This window comes from Poromitra crassiceps, assembly GCF_964638095.1.
Source record: "Poromitra crassiceps genome assembly, chromosome: 6".
Lineage (NCBI taxonomy): Eukaryota > Metazoa > Chordata > Actinopteri > Beryciformes > Melamphaidae > Poromitra > Poromitra crassiceps.
In genome coordinates, this window is record NC_139627.1 from 35,511,331 (window position 1) to 35,527,591 (window position 16,261).

General features: G+C 45.7%; 1 protein-coding gene across 1 annotated transcript in view; it reads right to left on the reverse strand.

The window, feature by feature from the left end:
* dachd (dachshund d) overlaps positions 1-15,926 on the reverse strand; it is a gene marked incomplete at its 5' end in the record, with an annotated part of 143,594 nt that extends 127,668 nt beyond the window's left edge. Inside the window, one exon of the mRNA XM_083639497.1 lies at positions 15,367-15,926. Within this exon, the coding sequence (XP_083495623.1) occupies positions 15,367-15,926 (560 nt within the window). The remainder of the gene's footprint in view (positions 1-15,366) is intronic.
* Between the last annotated feature and the right edge of the window lie 335 nt (positions 15,927-16,261).

Sequence of the window (16,261 nt, forward strand, 5' to 3'; positions counted from 1 at the left end):
ACAGTTCCAATCCCCTCAGGGTTGTCAACTCCAATCCCCCCAACCTCTCTGGTGTTTTTTAAGCAGGCAAACACGGGGAAAACTGTTGCAGTCGGAAGACATTACGGCCCCCGTTCCATCAGCCGCGCCGGGTGATCTCAGCCACGGCGAGCGGTGAGTCGACGTTCCCGGAGGGTCTCCGTGTGAGTCGAGCTGCGCGGGAAGTATCCACTTAAATCCACTTACTAGCATTTAATAATTGTGACTTTGGAAAACATGTCACTTTCTAATGGAAATTGCGCTAGAGGTACTTACATCTGACGGAGGGGGGGGGGGGGGGGGGCAAAACAAAAAACGAGGGTGGTTTTTATGATGAGTTTTTTTTCCGCTCCCCATCTCACGGTGTGAGCTGTGTGTGTGTCGTTTTCACAAACAGCATCAAAATACATGAGATCAGCTGGCGGGCTTTGTTTGGTCCTGGCAAGGTTAGGCCAGCCTCATTCCAAATGTCCTGAGGGGGAAGAGAGAGAAAAACGATTCATGCAGATAAATCACTCGCAGAGATCAAAAGACAAATCAGTGGCAAAGACAAAAGATGCTGACTTGCAGAGAACAATGGAGACAGGGAGACGTGGGTATCAGAGGAGCCAGCCCCGCTCAATCAAACCTGCTAACCAGACTAGGTCAAACAAACTCCGCTCCTCCTGCACGCAGAGAGCAGCTTTCAACTGATATGTTGAGCTTGTTTGGGGTCTTTCCTTTTTTTTTTTTAGTTCGTGTTCAGTTCTGGTTCTGTGAGATTGGGTTCCTGGCATCGGAAACTCATCTCAGGTTTGATTTAATAGCTAACCTGAGAGTGGGAGATGCCCTGCTTTTGAAAGAAAAATGGGAGGGAAAGAAAACTATTTGATATAGAGCAGTGGGAGAGCAGGGTGGTGTGTGTGTGTGTGTGTGTGTGTGTGTGTGTGTGTGATACTATGTGACTGTGTGTGTGTGTGTGTGTGTGTGTGTGTGTGTGTGTGTGTGTGTGTGTGTGTGTGTGTCAAGGTGTTTTGATGTATGTGTTCACCCAGCCTCTCTCTAGTCCCGCATCTAAGACGAGAAGTCCTGTCCCATGCAGCCCTTCACGCATCACGGCGCGCGCTCTTCTATTAACTTCTTCAATACGAGCAATAAATAAATATATGGAATCCACAACTCTTTATCCTCCACTCATGACTTTAGGGGATCGAGGCGCCGCGGAGAAAAGGGCCCGTTGGGAGGTAGCGTGCCCCCCTTACCAATATTACCTTTTGATCAAACGGCCTCGCAGATAACAACACATCACGTTTACTGCTCTGTCCTCCGTTTAGAAAGCAATTGTCACAAAGGAAAGGGTTATATGAAAAGCACCATATTTTATAATGTTGAGTGCCGAATTATGTTCAAAAACACATTATTTGATCCTCTCCCCCGAGATCCATGTCTGATAATGCATCAATTTAGATTAAGGTGATATGAAAGAGAAGTGTAAAATAGGTTTCGGGGGTGGGGTGCATTTGAGATGAATGAAATGATATTAAAATTAACATGTTGTAACAGTAACAGTTGACCTGTGCAGTGTACTAAAAAAGAAAATATATTCAATCGAGCCACTATGTCCTGATAATAGCGGCCCACAAAATGTGTTGAAAATGCGAGACAGGCCTTGACATGAGGGTTTATTCAAACATCAGGGGGGATAAGCAGGGCGATAAGGTTGAAATGATTTCCCTAATAGATTTGGATAGAGGACGAGAGCCACATTCGTGTGTCCTGAGGAACATTTGCATGGAAACATCACCGCTAACCTGGGTCAGGCCGGGTCGGGCCTTCGTTGAAACCGGCCCACGCTCCACGCTCCTTCGCTATCTCCAGTCTAAACATGTGAGATTTGATACCGCTGTTCTGCTCTCAAACGGTGGGGGGGAAGGCGGGGGGGGGGGTGAACAAGCCCGCTGCCTACAACAAAGACAGGAAATCCAGCATAGATTCCTACTTCTCTCTTTTCTCTATACCTAACAATGCTGGTAATGGAGAGAGAACAGTGCCCGGAGCTGGCAGAGACACCTGCGACATATTTTCTCCCCCCCCGCCCCCCCCCGCCCCCCCCCGCCCCCGCAGCCCCCGCTCTCCCCACCCCCCTCCTCGACATTAAAGTCCTTCACAGAAATCAGAATTTAATAAATCACCCCAGAGCCTGACAGAGTTTATCTCCGGGGGTCGCCTCCACTGTGCCGAGACTCACCGACAGACAAAGCCCGGCCCGATAAGATGTGAAATTAAATACAGTTAGCAGTTTGAGACAAAGGAGGGAGAGTGTCACACCGAGCTCTGTACACCGTAAACGGCTGGCTGCTAGCCGGGGCACATACAGTACAGACGCGGGCACATACACACACACACACGCACACACACACACACACACACACACACACACACACACACACACACACACACACACACACACACACACACACACACACACACACACACACACACACACACACACACACACACACACACACACACACACACACACACACACACACACACACATGCCACGGAGACAAGCGGGGGTGATTCATTTCAGGTTTCCGCTCACATTTAGCCTCATTTGCATCATCCACTGTCAACATATCTCCTCTCCCAGATATGTTCAGCAGCTTTCATTAGGCGGCCAGGGGGACGACTCCCTTATTAATCACTGGCTCCACTCCGATGTGGACTCATCTCCATCACCGATCAAACGCTATCGGGCCTGTTCCTCCTTTCACTCAGCAGACATGCCTGACACCAGCCATCACCACGGCTAAAGGAGACTTATGGGAGTGTGTTGGGGCTCAGACGACCTTATGAATGCAGTACATAAGCGTTTAGCACTCAGAGGATATAAATGTGAGGATTTGTTTGACACTGGCGGGATCTGTCGGAGCCGACCTCCAGCAAGCGGCCTGACGCGACGCCGACTGGAGGGCTCTCTAAAACAATTAGCCAGGATTTTCTTTTTTATGGTATTGAAACCTGTGCCTGGCATGACATAGTGGTGTGATTATAATGTTTAGATATGATTGTATGGTCATTTATGTATGGTCTGTTAGCTGTGATGTCAAGCTGACCTCAGCTGTTCAATGCTGATCAGCCCCCCCACACACACACACACACACCTCCTCGGTAGTTAAGAGAAAGTGCAGTCATGTTTCCAGGAAGAAGCGTTGCGGGGTGTTTAATAGGCTTCGCCTGGTCTTTGGACCTGACCTTTTGCCTCTAACAATACCGAGGCCGACGGGCCCGGGCCTGCTCTGGGAACGCAATGACCCGCGGGTGAGTCCTAATCTTCTCCACCTCCATTCTCTGTGCTGACCAGACGGCCTCCATCCACAGCCTCTCTGCTGCTCCATCTCATGTCTTCCTGCTGAGACAACAGTGCCAAGGAGCTGTCAACAGGCACGGCACGGCCCCCGCCGGGCCCCTCAGGCACCGACATTCGGGCACCGACACTCAGGCACCGACACTCCGCGCTCACGCTACCAGTGTTGCTCCTGAGAATGCGGAGAATGATAGGAACGCTGGGTGCCATCGTGCATCCTGATAACATTCTGCATCTAAGAGCCTGATTAGCAGTCTGCCTATCCAGCCTATATATGGATGTGACTGGGGGGGGGGGAGGGGCTGCTGGGTATTGTAGTCCTGTCATTACAATTATGTGACACCTTGTCATTTCAAACAACCTGATGCTGAACCTCCACACACAGATAATCTACAGCTACAAATCGTGTCACAGAGCCCGTATTGTTGCGGAACGTTGGTAGGAGAATATTATCTGCCGTGCATCGAGCAGCTGAGCAATTTGAAGCGTCAGGAGGACTGTTTCCTAAAGGCCGAAAGGACTCAAGATTAACCAAGTGCTATTAATAGAGGTGTAATGTGGAGTGGAGATCTTACAGACACACAGGCATTGTCTGTTTGGACCGTCTAATGATGCGTTTGAAAAGGGGACAGCATCAAGTGAAATAATAATATTAGCCTATCTGGCAACATGCGACAACAAGAATAGCAAGTGGCACAGCTGCGTAAAAGGTTTCTTTGTCAACGACTTATATAATGTAATGAATGAGCAACACACGTACAGTCAATGCATGCATGCATGCGTACACACACACACACACACACACACACACACACACACACTCGCACATGCACACGCACACACACACACACACACACTCACACACACACACTCTCACACACAGACACACAGACACGCACGCACGCACGCACACACGCACACACACACACACACACACACACACACAGTCAAGGGCCTGGTTACAGATGACTATGAATTTATACAAAGCCCATTGCTGTGGCAAGAGGATATTAGACAGAGAGGGGAAGAAATAAAGAAATGCGTCAGAAGCTAAACGTATCCATTGTCACATGAGTCACTTCCCAGCAGTTTGATCTGTGGCGGCAGTGAGAAGAACACTTCATTCTTTTTCCAAATGTTTTGCTTTGTCCTGTTTTTCCCTCTGTTGAAATGATGGGCTGTGAAAGGTGGTTCTTTCTTGTGCGTTTGTGCGTGCGAGGGAGTCGACTCTACAAAGACATGTTTGATGTCTGAAATCCAAACTGTATTTCTAGCATTGTCTCCCGTTCCTACTGTGGCATCTTAAAAGGTCAAGAGTGAAAGGGCATTTGATAAGTACAGAAAGACCTTTTGGCTTTTATTACACCACCTTTCATCTCCTTTCCTGCCCGGGTCAAAACAAAGCACTGCATCCTTTGAAAAGGAGAGGATAAAACGGATCGCTTTGGTGCCTCGAGCCTTTTTTATGTCACTGAGGGAAGTCTGGCATCCAACGTACAAGGAACAATCTAGTGGGATATGTTTTCGCAGAAAGAAGAGTCTTCTCGGGCATAATTAGCATATTATGTCCTCTCAACCTTCTACCAAACCTCTCCATGAGACCCTGAAATCCTATTGAGATATTATTATTACTGTATCACTCAAACAGGGCATTACACGAAACATCCTAGGCATGCACGTCGTACACACAGGCAGGAACGCACACCCGCACGCACACACACACACACACTCGCGCACATGATCGGCAGCTCAATGACACCCACTTCTCCCTGAATATTCGTTTCTTTTTAATGGTAACCTTGGGAGACGGACTGCACCGGCGCGACACTTAACAGCCACTAGTCTGAGAAAAATGTTTTTGATATGCTCGTGTCATTTAATCATCCACGTTCTGCCCAGGCTGTGCAGGAGCATTTTGCAGGATATTAACTCCCAACTAAACCCTGGCTTGTATCATTTGTGGGGCCAGTCAAGCAGGAGTCCCAGGAGGAGGAGAGACTTCCTCCTCACAGTCGTAGTAATCTAGGCTTCACTGGGCACACACACGCACACACACACGCACATGTGCAGACACACACACGCACACTGACACACACACACACACGGCGCACATGTGCACACACACACACGCACATGTGGAGACAGACACACACACACACACACACACACACACACACACACACACACACGTACATGTGGAGACACACACACACGGACAAACACACAGATAATAGACAGGTAGAATGAACCATAAAATAATAAAGTATTCAAGAGATATTGAACCCTTTCTGACAATCGCACTAGTAAAGGGATGAGTGTATTTGTGCTTTGGGTGATCAAGTAACATAACAGCAATTATACAGGCAATAATGCAGTAAAATAATGAATGTGAGGAAATGGCTTTGTGGGGGCTGTATATATATATATATACTTACAGACAGAAAAATGACTCCCTTTTCCTCTATATTCCGACACCAAAGTTAGAGATTGAAGAGCATTCGTAAAAATGTCACTTCAACGTGATCCATTTGGACAGCTCACATTGCTTAATGGGGTAGGAAATTCATTTTTTTTCCTGCGGTGGAACAGACATAGTGGATGATGTGATTCTATGCAAAATATATGAAGCCATTACCAGAAAAATGCATGAGTTTCAATAGTTTGAAGGGGGGGTTGGGGGGGTGGAGTATCTCATAGCATGGAGGCTATCCCTATTCTTTACCAGGGAGCTTCACACACACACACACACACTGCAAAAGACAGCAATGGCAACCACACACACACGCACACACACACAATGCAAAAGACAGCAATGGCAACCGATGAAAACCATTTTTGTTCCATCACAAAGAACTAGGTCACCCTCTCATAATTGTCAATCATGCAATAAATCTGTGTGTGGCACAAATGAATAGTGCATTGGAAATGAGACAATGCTTATTGGCATGCTATGTCAGCTTGACTCAATTCATCCTCCTTTTCACACAAGAACCATTCATATGTGAAGTCTCTCTCTCTCTTTCACACTCTCCCTCTTCCTCCCTCTCTCTCTCTCCCTCTCTCTGTCTCTCACACACACACTTGAACACACACACACACACACACACACACACACACACACACACACACACACACACACTCATCACGCTCATAACGTGAAAGTCACACAGGGTTAATGCATGTGGACAGACCATTTCAGCCAAGGGGCGCTTTATTATCATAACCATGTTTATTTCCATAAAGAACATGTCTCACTGTATTTTCTGCACGACTGTGGAATTGCTAGGCAAACATCTACTAACTGTTACAACACATTGCTTTCAAGGCGTTAGCACATGCACGGCCGGAGCTTGACAGCCTTAGATCACGATTAAACTCATTCCTATCCTATCACACATCAACTTCATTTCTGCTCGACCATTTCTTTCTTTACAACATTCGGTTACAGAGACAGTTTATTTTTTCCCCCATAAAGCAGAAGGCATCGGCACCCATGTCTTTAACACAACATTCTAATTCCACCATCTCGTCCCCTGGCTTTTCTGCTAACCTCATAGCATAGCAGGTGCACGCTACACAGTGGCCCGTTTCCTGCTATCTGATTGGCCAGGAGCGTTGGCTTGACACAGCACTACAGCTCCCTCCACAGAGGTTTGTGTCACGTCTCTGAGGACCCCACTGTCACTCTTCAAGAGGGGGGTAATAATAGCCGGGCGCCACAGCAAGTGGTGGCACAGGCGATTTTAAAGAAACATCAGGCAGACAGTGACATTTGAGTCTGCGAGGAGAGAAACCCAAGCGCTGCAACCAATAAAGACTCCCACCACCGATATTCTCACTCGGCTTAGAGAGAGAGAGAGAGAGAGAGAGAGAGAGAGAGAGAGAGAGAGAGAGATGTCAGTGTTAGATGAAAATGTGTTGACCTGGTGATATTGATACCCTGCTCATAACCTCTACAGGTGTGCCACGCCGTCAGGAAGCAGGCTCTGGGTGTGGCTATCTCTATGGAAAACAGCCAGAATTGCAGACCTTATCATTTTACAGTATAGCGCGCAGGCTGCCTTGTTTACTTTGAAACGCTGACAGCTGAAATGATTTGCTATTGAAAAATCGCCGCTACTCCCAACGTAATACATTTAATACTGTGATCCCCTGTTTGTTTACTTTGAACAGTAACCTTCATGAACAACAAGTATGGCGTCATCAGGTAGCTGAAGCCACTACAAACCACTTCCACTGTCGTAAAAAAATACATCGCTTTTATTTGATGCTGGACACATATTATATTATATTATATTATATTATATTATAACTATATAGTACATTTTTCTTGCTGTTCTAATTTGAGAAATGTCCAAGTATAAATGGCCTACAGTATTTTTTTCCACAATTTTAAAGATAGAGCAGATACAATCTACCAATCTGTATCCAACACTGTTGCGATATGATCTCTAATTGGATATAACTCAGTAATTTACCAATGAAAGAAAATGGAGCACATTGTTGCTGTGTACATTAATCTTCCAAGATTGAGTGGAACTGAGATGTGTCCGAGAAAAATATGAATAAAAACTGACTTTGACTGTAACTTTGACAGCAAATACAACAATATCGGTTTACCCAACAGCATTGAATTCAAGCCAATTATTTAATTGATCGTTTCTCTTTACAGTCTTATTGATGCCTATCTGGATCAAACATGACAGTCTCTGAAACTCCCAAATTAAACAGAGCAGAGCAGAGCAGTTAGCATGCTGCTGCCTCAACAGGATTATGACATTTAGGCATATTGTTAGCTATGACGCAATGCAACAAATGGACTGAATAAAGTGTTTCTGGTGTCTGGGTGAATTCCGTCTTGACATAAATAGCTTTGGGGGCCTTTTCTTGCTTTTTGCTCAGAAGGTATTGACTGAGCAGATGCTTTGAACAGCCATAGAATGTGCTGCTAGTCTCAAGTGTCATTAGCTTCAGGGCTTTTCCAGCTAGCGCCAGGTAAAGATTAGATAACAATCAGCCCTTTAATAGATACTGTTGGAGGCACTGGAGCCACTCCTGTGCTGCGCCGTTCCTCTGAAGCTAACAACAGAAGAAGAGAGAGGGGAAACCGATGTCACTTCCTCCCCGGTTTGTCATCTGTGAAGTACCACTGAGAGCAGCAAGGCTAGTTGTTAAATTACATGTAACTATTGGCTTTATTAACTAGTGTCAGTAAATAATGTGTAATGTGTATTTTTTTTCCTTGCGTGTGTGTGTGTGTGTGTGTGTGTGTGTGTGTGTGTGCGCGTGCGTGTGTGCGTGCGTGCGTGCACGTGCGTGCGTGCACGTGTGTGTGAGCGATTCCAATTCCAATTCCAAAAGTCCAACTTGAAGTATGGATTTTGATAGCTATAAATACACTGGATGACATTTGAGTCTATCAGATACAAATGTGATTATTTTGTTAATAAAAGTGTTCAACAATAACATAACTGACAACAGCCTTTCAATGCGTCTGTTTTTCCAGCAGCCATCTGTCATAAAAGAGATGGCATCGCAAACTTTTTATCTAATATGTCTTTGAAACGCATGCCATAGAAAGAAATAGCAGCAAAGAGATGCAATGTGTTTTCTTAGTTTTTTACTAAAACAAAGAAAATGTTGGAATAACGTGAAGCGCATTAGGCTACTTCATTTGAAATTCCAAAAGTACAAGGGGCTTTTTGTTGGATGACATTCCTTTCTTATTATACTCCAATTATTGAGGAGGAGTCCCTTGTCTTGGGTAGAGAGCTCCAAAAACATTGATACTGGAGGAATAACATCTGTGTGTTTACTCAGGAGAAGATTCATCCCTGATAGCCTCCACCAAAATGAAGCGGGGGGAGGAAAAACAAGTGGAGGAAATTTGTGGAATCCCATCTGAGATTGCTTCCCTGATGAATTCCTTTTCCTGTCAGCTCAGACGAGAAATGAAGCCGGGGAAAATTAACTCCTGATACAGCTACGCCGAATTAGACAGAGGAGAGGGGGAAAAAACGACACACTTTTTAAGGATTCCATCCTTGTCATTTTCAATTTTCTGCTCTTTGGACATGCTTGTATTCAGATTCCCCAACATCTATTCGCCATATCAATCCTAATTAGACAATCTGGGTCCACGAAGGATGGGAGCAGAGTTATTTGCATAATTTAATCATAAATACTCAGAGATACATATTTCCAAATGCATTTGTACAATTATCTTTTCATCCTTGGGGCAAAAGTATTAATATGATTAGGCAATAATTCTTTAAAAAAAAAAGGGGGGGGGGGGGGGGGGAATAGGAAACCAGCAAGTGTGCACTCTTTTTAAACTCCAGCTTTGGGCTATATGAAAAATTAATTAATTTCTGAGGAAAATCAATTTCTCTATGTGACCATATTAGACAGAGCCAGGCAAGGGCCCGCATTCCTTCCCCAATCAGGAAATCTCATCTGCTCCCTCTAACTTGTGTCAGGAGCGTTTAACATCCTGGTACGAGCAGCAGTGACTTCCGCCATGCTCCCTAAATGTGCTGTAATGTGAAGGAGGCCGTGAGTGAAGACAAGCTGCAGAGAAGCGACCGGGGAAGGAAGAGCAGCGACGCCGGAATGACCCAAAATCCATCGCTGTCCTGTCAGGCAATCACTCTCAGGTGCAAAATCATCAGGCAAAATCACTGGTAACAAATCAGGTTTAATATGCTCGATAATTCATATTGACAGATGGATTTTAAACTGCTTAAGACTCTTGTCTATACAAATCAGCGCAATATATATTTTATGGTTGGTTAAGATAGTGAAAATAGGTCATTTGAATGTATTGATGAGTGGAAAGTAGTATCGCAAAATTCATGGTTAATTCTATCGCTGATGGCCATCCACTAAAGGCATGCAAATAAGATACGGTATACAACTAATGCATTCAACAGGCAAATGAACAATACAGGCCTCTTTGCCATGCAAATAGGCTATAAGTCCACAAATGATATTAGACAATGTTAACCAAAGCCTCTTTAACAAGTGAAATGTGTAGTTTCAACAGCCAGGTTTCAACTTTAATGTAAGCTATGGGGAAAAAATACTGCATATGATCTTAATTTTTTTTTAAAGAAAATGAATGTTACTTCCTTGTGTGCAGGGGGTTGGTTTCAGGATTATTCTATTTTTAAAAAAAGTTTTAATTTGCACTTGTTCCAACTGAATGAATGTCACGTCAATAAAGCGATTGTGATTTCAAGGAGACTCTATTTGTTTGCCAAAAAAAAAACACCTTGCCGGCATCTGCCAACTGCACAGTTGATTTGAGCACATGTACTGTAGCTAATCAAATTGAACAGAGCCCCTCGAACGCACTGAAAATGTAAAGAGAGAACTTCAAAATGCTTTTTCTCCCCTTTAATACAGACACAACACACAATACAAGTGCCAATTTGACTTTCACGAAAGTGCTTGAATAAATTTGGGTTTTTAAACAGCTTTGTACACCATCATCTCTCTGTGTCTCTCTCTCTCTCTCTCTCTCTCTGTCTGTCTCTCTCTCTCTCCCTCTCTCTAATCAGGCATCTGTCATTCTGTTTTTGAAGTTATTATCGCCCAAGCTCCCTCTTGGATGTGGTTGCTGGGTGACGGGTATCTTAGCACCCACTCTGCCTGGGAATGATTTGAATGGAATCCAGAAATCTCCCCTGAGTACCTGTAAACACATCGTGCCTGGTAGAAAACAAATATATTCTAAGAGAGCTGAGCAGTGGAGAGGAGGGAGAGAGACAAGCTGGCACCCTCAGTGGCAGCTCACACTGTGCGCTAAACAAAAACAATTACCGTCATTCGCAAATATGTTTGTTTAGGCATAAACACCCTCGAAATAAGCAGGAGAGAGGTGAGGGCTCTCACATCACTATCAATTAGACATATTTGTTGAAGCGAAAGCCGTTTGCCTGTGACCTGTCACTCCTAACATTTCACAGTAAGTTGTGTCTGACTGAAACGAGGGGGGAAATCTATTTAAGAAGGGCATGTAAGTGAAAAGCCGTCCCGTTCCCAGTGGTGGGACATTGTCTGGGGCGTGCGGTTAACCTTCAGGGGGAGACAATGATTGTCAATTAACTGCTGCATTTCTGCGCCCCAGCACTGGATAGCCTGCCTCCACAAAGCGCACCAATGAGAGAGATATGCGATATCTCCGCACCGCCCCCCCCGTGTTATAATAACCTTTCACAGAGTTCAAGTGTCACACGGCAATAAGAACCTTCTCCATCCCACCGCAGGGAAAATGAAAAGCAAAACAAGGAGCTGGAACAGACGGCTCCTGGACCTGGAGGGCTCCTGGGGGGCCACAGTCATCATGTAGCGGAGATGACTGAACCTGGATCGGTCTGGGAGCGAGGGGAAACAGCTAATCTGGCCTGAGAGTCCTTAAGAAAATGAAGGGGCCGATGAATGTCTATATCCCCAGTATCTATGAAGATGAACAATAATTACGGTCATTACCGTGTCCCATATAAGGCAGAGGGCTCACACCTTCAACATGCTTCACTGTGAAACCATGTCAAAGGAAGGCTGCAAAGGGAATTCTCATTTCTACACGCACCTCAAAAACAAATCCTGAAAAGGCACTATTATCCATTTGATGTCTTCAAAAGGTGTGACCCTGAAGGAAGCATAGTGGGGAACAATTTGGCTATCGCGCCTGTTGTTGTCCGCATCAGAACTAAAGCAGCGGGATGCGGCGGCGCTCTGTGATGCTATTCACATTCACACTGTGTGTAAAATGAGAGCGCTGTTGTTTTAGCACAATAGAGGGGGAGAGGGGGAAACGGCATGTGAAATAGTCACAGCCATATTGTACAGGAGTATTATTCACCTCATTGTTATATCGCTGCACCACCGTCGAAAAGGAGCAAAGCGACATTGCGGTTATGAGGGCAAGATGAAACACTGAACTGTCTCGGGGGCAGCAGACTGCTGTTGTGTAACCTGAGCGGGTTAACTGCTGCACTCACAGACACTTTTTATCCCACAATAAGTCTCTGCAAAACGGAACAGCGACTTAGGAGAAGGGAACTCCCTTTAGCCTACAGGGCAACCTGTGTCCTGTTTACTGAGACTGATCATTTTGTCAACAGCAACTCAATGGCAGACAGCGTAACGCACACATCACATCCCCGCAAATAAAATCAACTCTTCCCAGGTAACAGAAGCCTCTTATCCAGCGGATGGCTCGCTGCTCACATGATGTAATTCTCCAAATGGGGCAGGCGGGCGGCCGGGCAGGCCGGGTCTGAGTGATTGATTTCAGCCCAACACCGGGAGAACCTGGCTCCTTTCACAGACAATTACAGTCCTGTCCATGTGGCCGTAATAGCCCAGCACTTTAGCGTCATTAAAGCGACGCGAGGCACTGCATTATCCTTTAACCTCATCGCTGGCCATCCCCCCATTGACAACCCGGGGAGTTCAACCACACACTCTGTCACCTGCCGCCCCACGAGCAGGGACACTCCACAGTACAGCCAGGCTGCAGAGCAGGGACGCTCCACAGTACAGCCAGGCTGCAGAGCAGGGACCCTCCACAGTACAGCCAGGCTGCAGAGCAGGGACACTCCACAGTACAGCCAGGCTGCAGAGCAGGGACACTCCACAGTACAGCCAGGCTGCAGAGCAGGGACACTCCACAGTACAGCCAGGAAGTCAGTACGCTGAGGAAGGTCTTTGACTGAAACGTCCGTTGTCTGCTTCCCAGGTTTGAGGATATTAAATCATACGAAAAGACATTTGGAGTGCTGGCTTCTCCCTTCTCTGAACTATTTGTTGCCCTGCACCCAGTGAGTTTTGAATCAATTTTGAGTGTGCTCGCAACCTGTGTTTTTCAATTATGCTCCACAGTACAGCCAGGCTGCAGAGCAGGGACGCTCCACAGACAGTACAGTCAGATCGCCGCTCTCTATTATGAGAAAGCACGGGGGCACTCTACTCCCGCCATGCTCAATGTAAATGATGCTTAAGCACTAAAGTGCACAGGTGAGCTGTCGAGAGCACTGCTATCGGAATGGAAATATGAAGCTGCAGCATTATGATAGTTATGATGATGATGATGTGTGTGTGTGTGTGTGTGTGTGTGTGTGTGTGTGTGTGTGTGTGTGTGTGTGTGCGTGTGTGCGTGTGCATGTGTGTGTGTGCATGTGCATGTGTGCAAGCATAAAGAAAAAGGGATGTGCTTATTGACAGCAAATAGGCTAGTACTGTACCAGTAGGAGATTTAAATGAACTAGAGCAGAGAAGCATTGCAAATGTTGTTTCTATTGCTGTTTCAATTGTTTCATTTGAATGATTCCTACATCATTACTTTAATCACTTTTAATCGCCACATTTGGAATAGTTTCATGGTTTGTTGCGGTCTTCCTCAAAATGTTTTAGGAGATATTTGATTTGGACTTTGCAGATAAGACAATTACTTTTAATAAAAAAAATCTATCAAGTTAACTTAATCATATGTATTAAGTATAATGTATCTATGTAATAGAGACAAACAACACCCTGTTTGTAATTTGCTCTATGTGTGTGTGTGTGTGTGTGTGTGTGTGTGTGTGTGTGTGTGCGTGCTAGTGGAATGCATGCGTGTTGTATATACAGTATGTGTACTTGAGCACATGTGCGCACGCACGTGCATGAAATATGGAACTAAGTTTAATTACACAGTACAATTTAGCCGAAAGCTGCATGTTTTTACCTGAGACTACGATGCGACTATTAAAATGGTTATCGCTATTCTCCACTGATGTGAGCCTTTCCATCATATTTGCATTTCCAGCTCATTTCTGGGTAGGGGATCAATAAGGAATCAATCATAGTGACAGGTAAGATGGCAAATTTGACCAGGCTGAACCATCCTGTGAGGCTGAGCAATACATCATATGAGCAACAGGACACTAAAAATGGCTTTTAATCAAATATTGATCTCCACTTAAATCATTCCATATAAACCCATATACAGCTTTAAAAAAATCAGTTCAATAATCTAAGGCAATGCATTAATTTTCACTCACCCTTAACTGTATAATAATGTGATTATATTATTGAATTGAAATAAAGTTTACATGCGCTACATTAGGTTCAGTATAGCACCATATCCTATGTCTGATCATTATTTCTCTATTATGTCAAATTGTCTACTAACAGCTACTAGTGTGTAGCATCAGCTTGTAGAATATCCTAAAATAACCTAAAATAAAATGTCCTGGCTATCAGTATCAAGGAAACAATTACTACACAAAAAGCAGTATGTGATAAATGTGCTAATTCTGATATTTTCTTGTTTACTTTTTGAAAAGCAAAGTTATCATAATTGAAATGATGTTGCCCTGTGGCAAGGGCATATAACAAGGCATAACCTAGTTTTATTTCAAAGTCGGTTAAAAATAAAGTAGAGCTAATAGTTGCCTTAAATTAGAGTGGAATTATCGAAAGCATGGTTCACGGAGAGGATGACAGTTTTGGCTCTGGGGCTCTTGTTTCTGAAATTGTCTTTGTAATGGCAGGTCCACCTGAAGTGTATTCAACAACACTGTGAAGCTCAGTGGAGGTGCAGCCTAGGTATTGATTCATTTGTTCTGGGCAGGCAGGCTATCCATCATGGCACAGCTTTGCACTACACGTGTTAAAAACTTTCTCCAAACTTTTCCTCTGAGGCGCTGGCCTCGTCCCATCCAACAGGCAACCACGAGCACATGCTTGGATGTTTGGCTGCACTTGACAGACGCACGCGCGCACACGCGCACACACACACACACACACACACACACACACACACACACACACACACGCACTCTATAACGACAAATTCTGAACTTGTGCTTCTATAGTGTAATCATATTACTTGAACCACTTATATGAAACAGGAAAAATGTCTCCCCCTTTCTTGCTCCTGCGCCTTTACGCACGGCCAGGCGTAAAGACATTTAAACCAAAAGAGATAGAGTGGGGTAATCTCCACTAACCTCGCATTGGTGCAGTCGTTGTAGAGCGTCTCGAAGTCTTTTCTGGAGATGAGTTTACAGCGGTTCACCCCGGGCTGGATGGCGCCGAGCCCTCTGAGGATGCGGACCTGCTCCACATTGCACACCACCGGCGTGATCTCCAGCCGCTTCAGCTTGGTGTAGACCGTGTGCAGTCCGCCGACCAGGTGCTTCAGGAACAGGTCGAACGCCTGAGGGAGGCAGATGAGCTCGCTGCCGTCCACGGTGAAAGACGCCACTTTGGCACCGCGCAACTCGACCATCTTGCACTCGTTGTTCTGCGGCGTGTTCTCAACGGGCGACGGGGTCGAATACACGGGTTTGCTGGGGGGTAGAGCGCCGGTCGGGGTCGGGATACCCGGGCTGCTGGTGCCGAGGAGCTCCGATCGGAACAGGTTCTGTCCGGCTCCGGGCAGGGGGGCCAGGGATGGAGAGGGAGATGAAGTGGCCGACGGCGGGGACGTGGTCGCGGAGGGAGTCGAGGAGATCAGAGGCAGAGGGACCAGAGGAGTTGGTGGTATCAGAGCAGCCGGTACGGCCATGGTCACCTACAGGAGGGGGAAGAGAGTAGCCGAAGTTCAAAGTATAAAAGCCAGCCTGCCGAGAAACCCCTAAATGAAAGAATCCACGGGAGTTTGGCTCCTCGGATAAGTTGGGGAAGTCAAAAGAGATGGTGGAAAAAGGCGTGTTGAGTGAGGGGTTTGGGGGGGCTGTGAACGGCCGCGGGACAATGATCAAAGATAGGAGGAGGAATGACAGGAGGAAAATGAGCTGAAAAGTGCAGCTCCGCTCTGTGGATGAGTTGTTGTTGTCACACGGTACAGAGAGGGAGGAGCTAGGGGACAGTGGGAGCCTGTGAAGAACAGATAACTAGGCT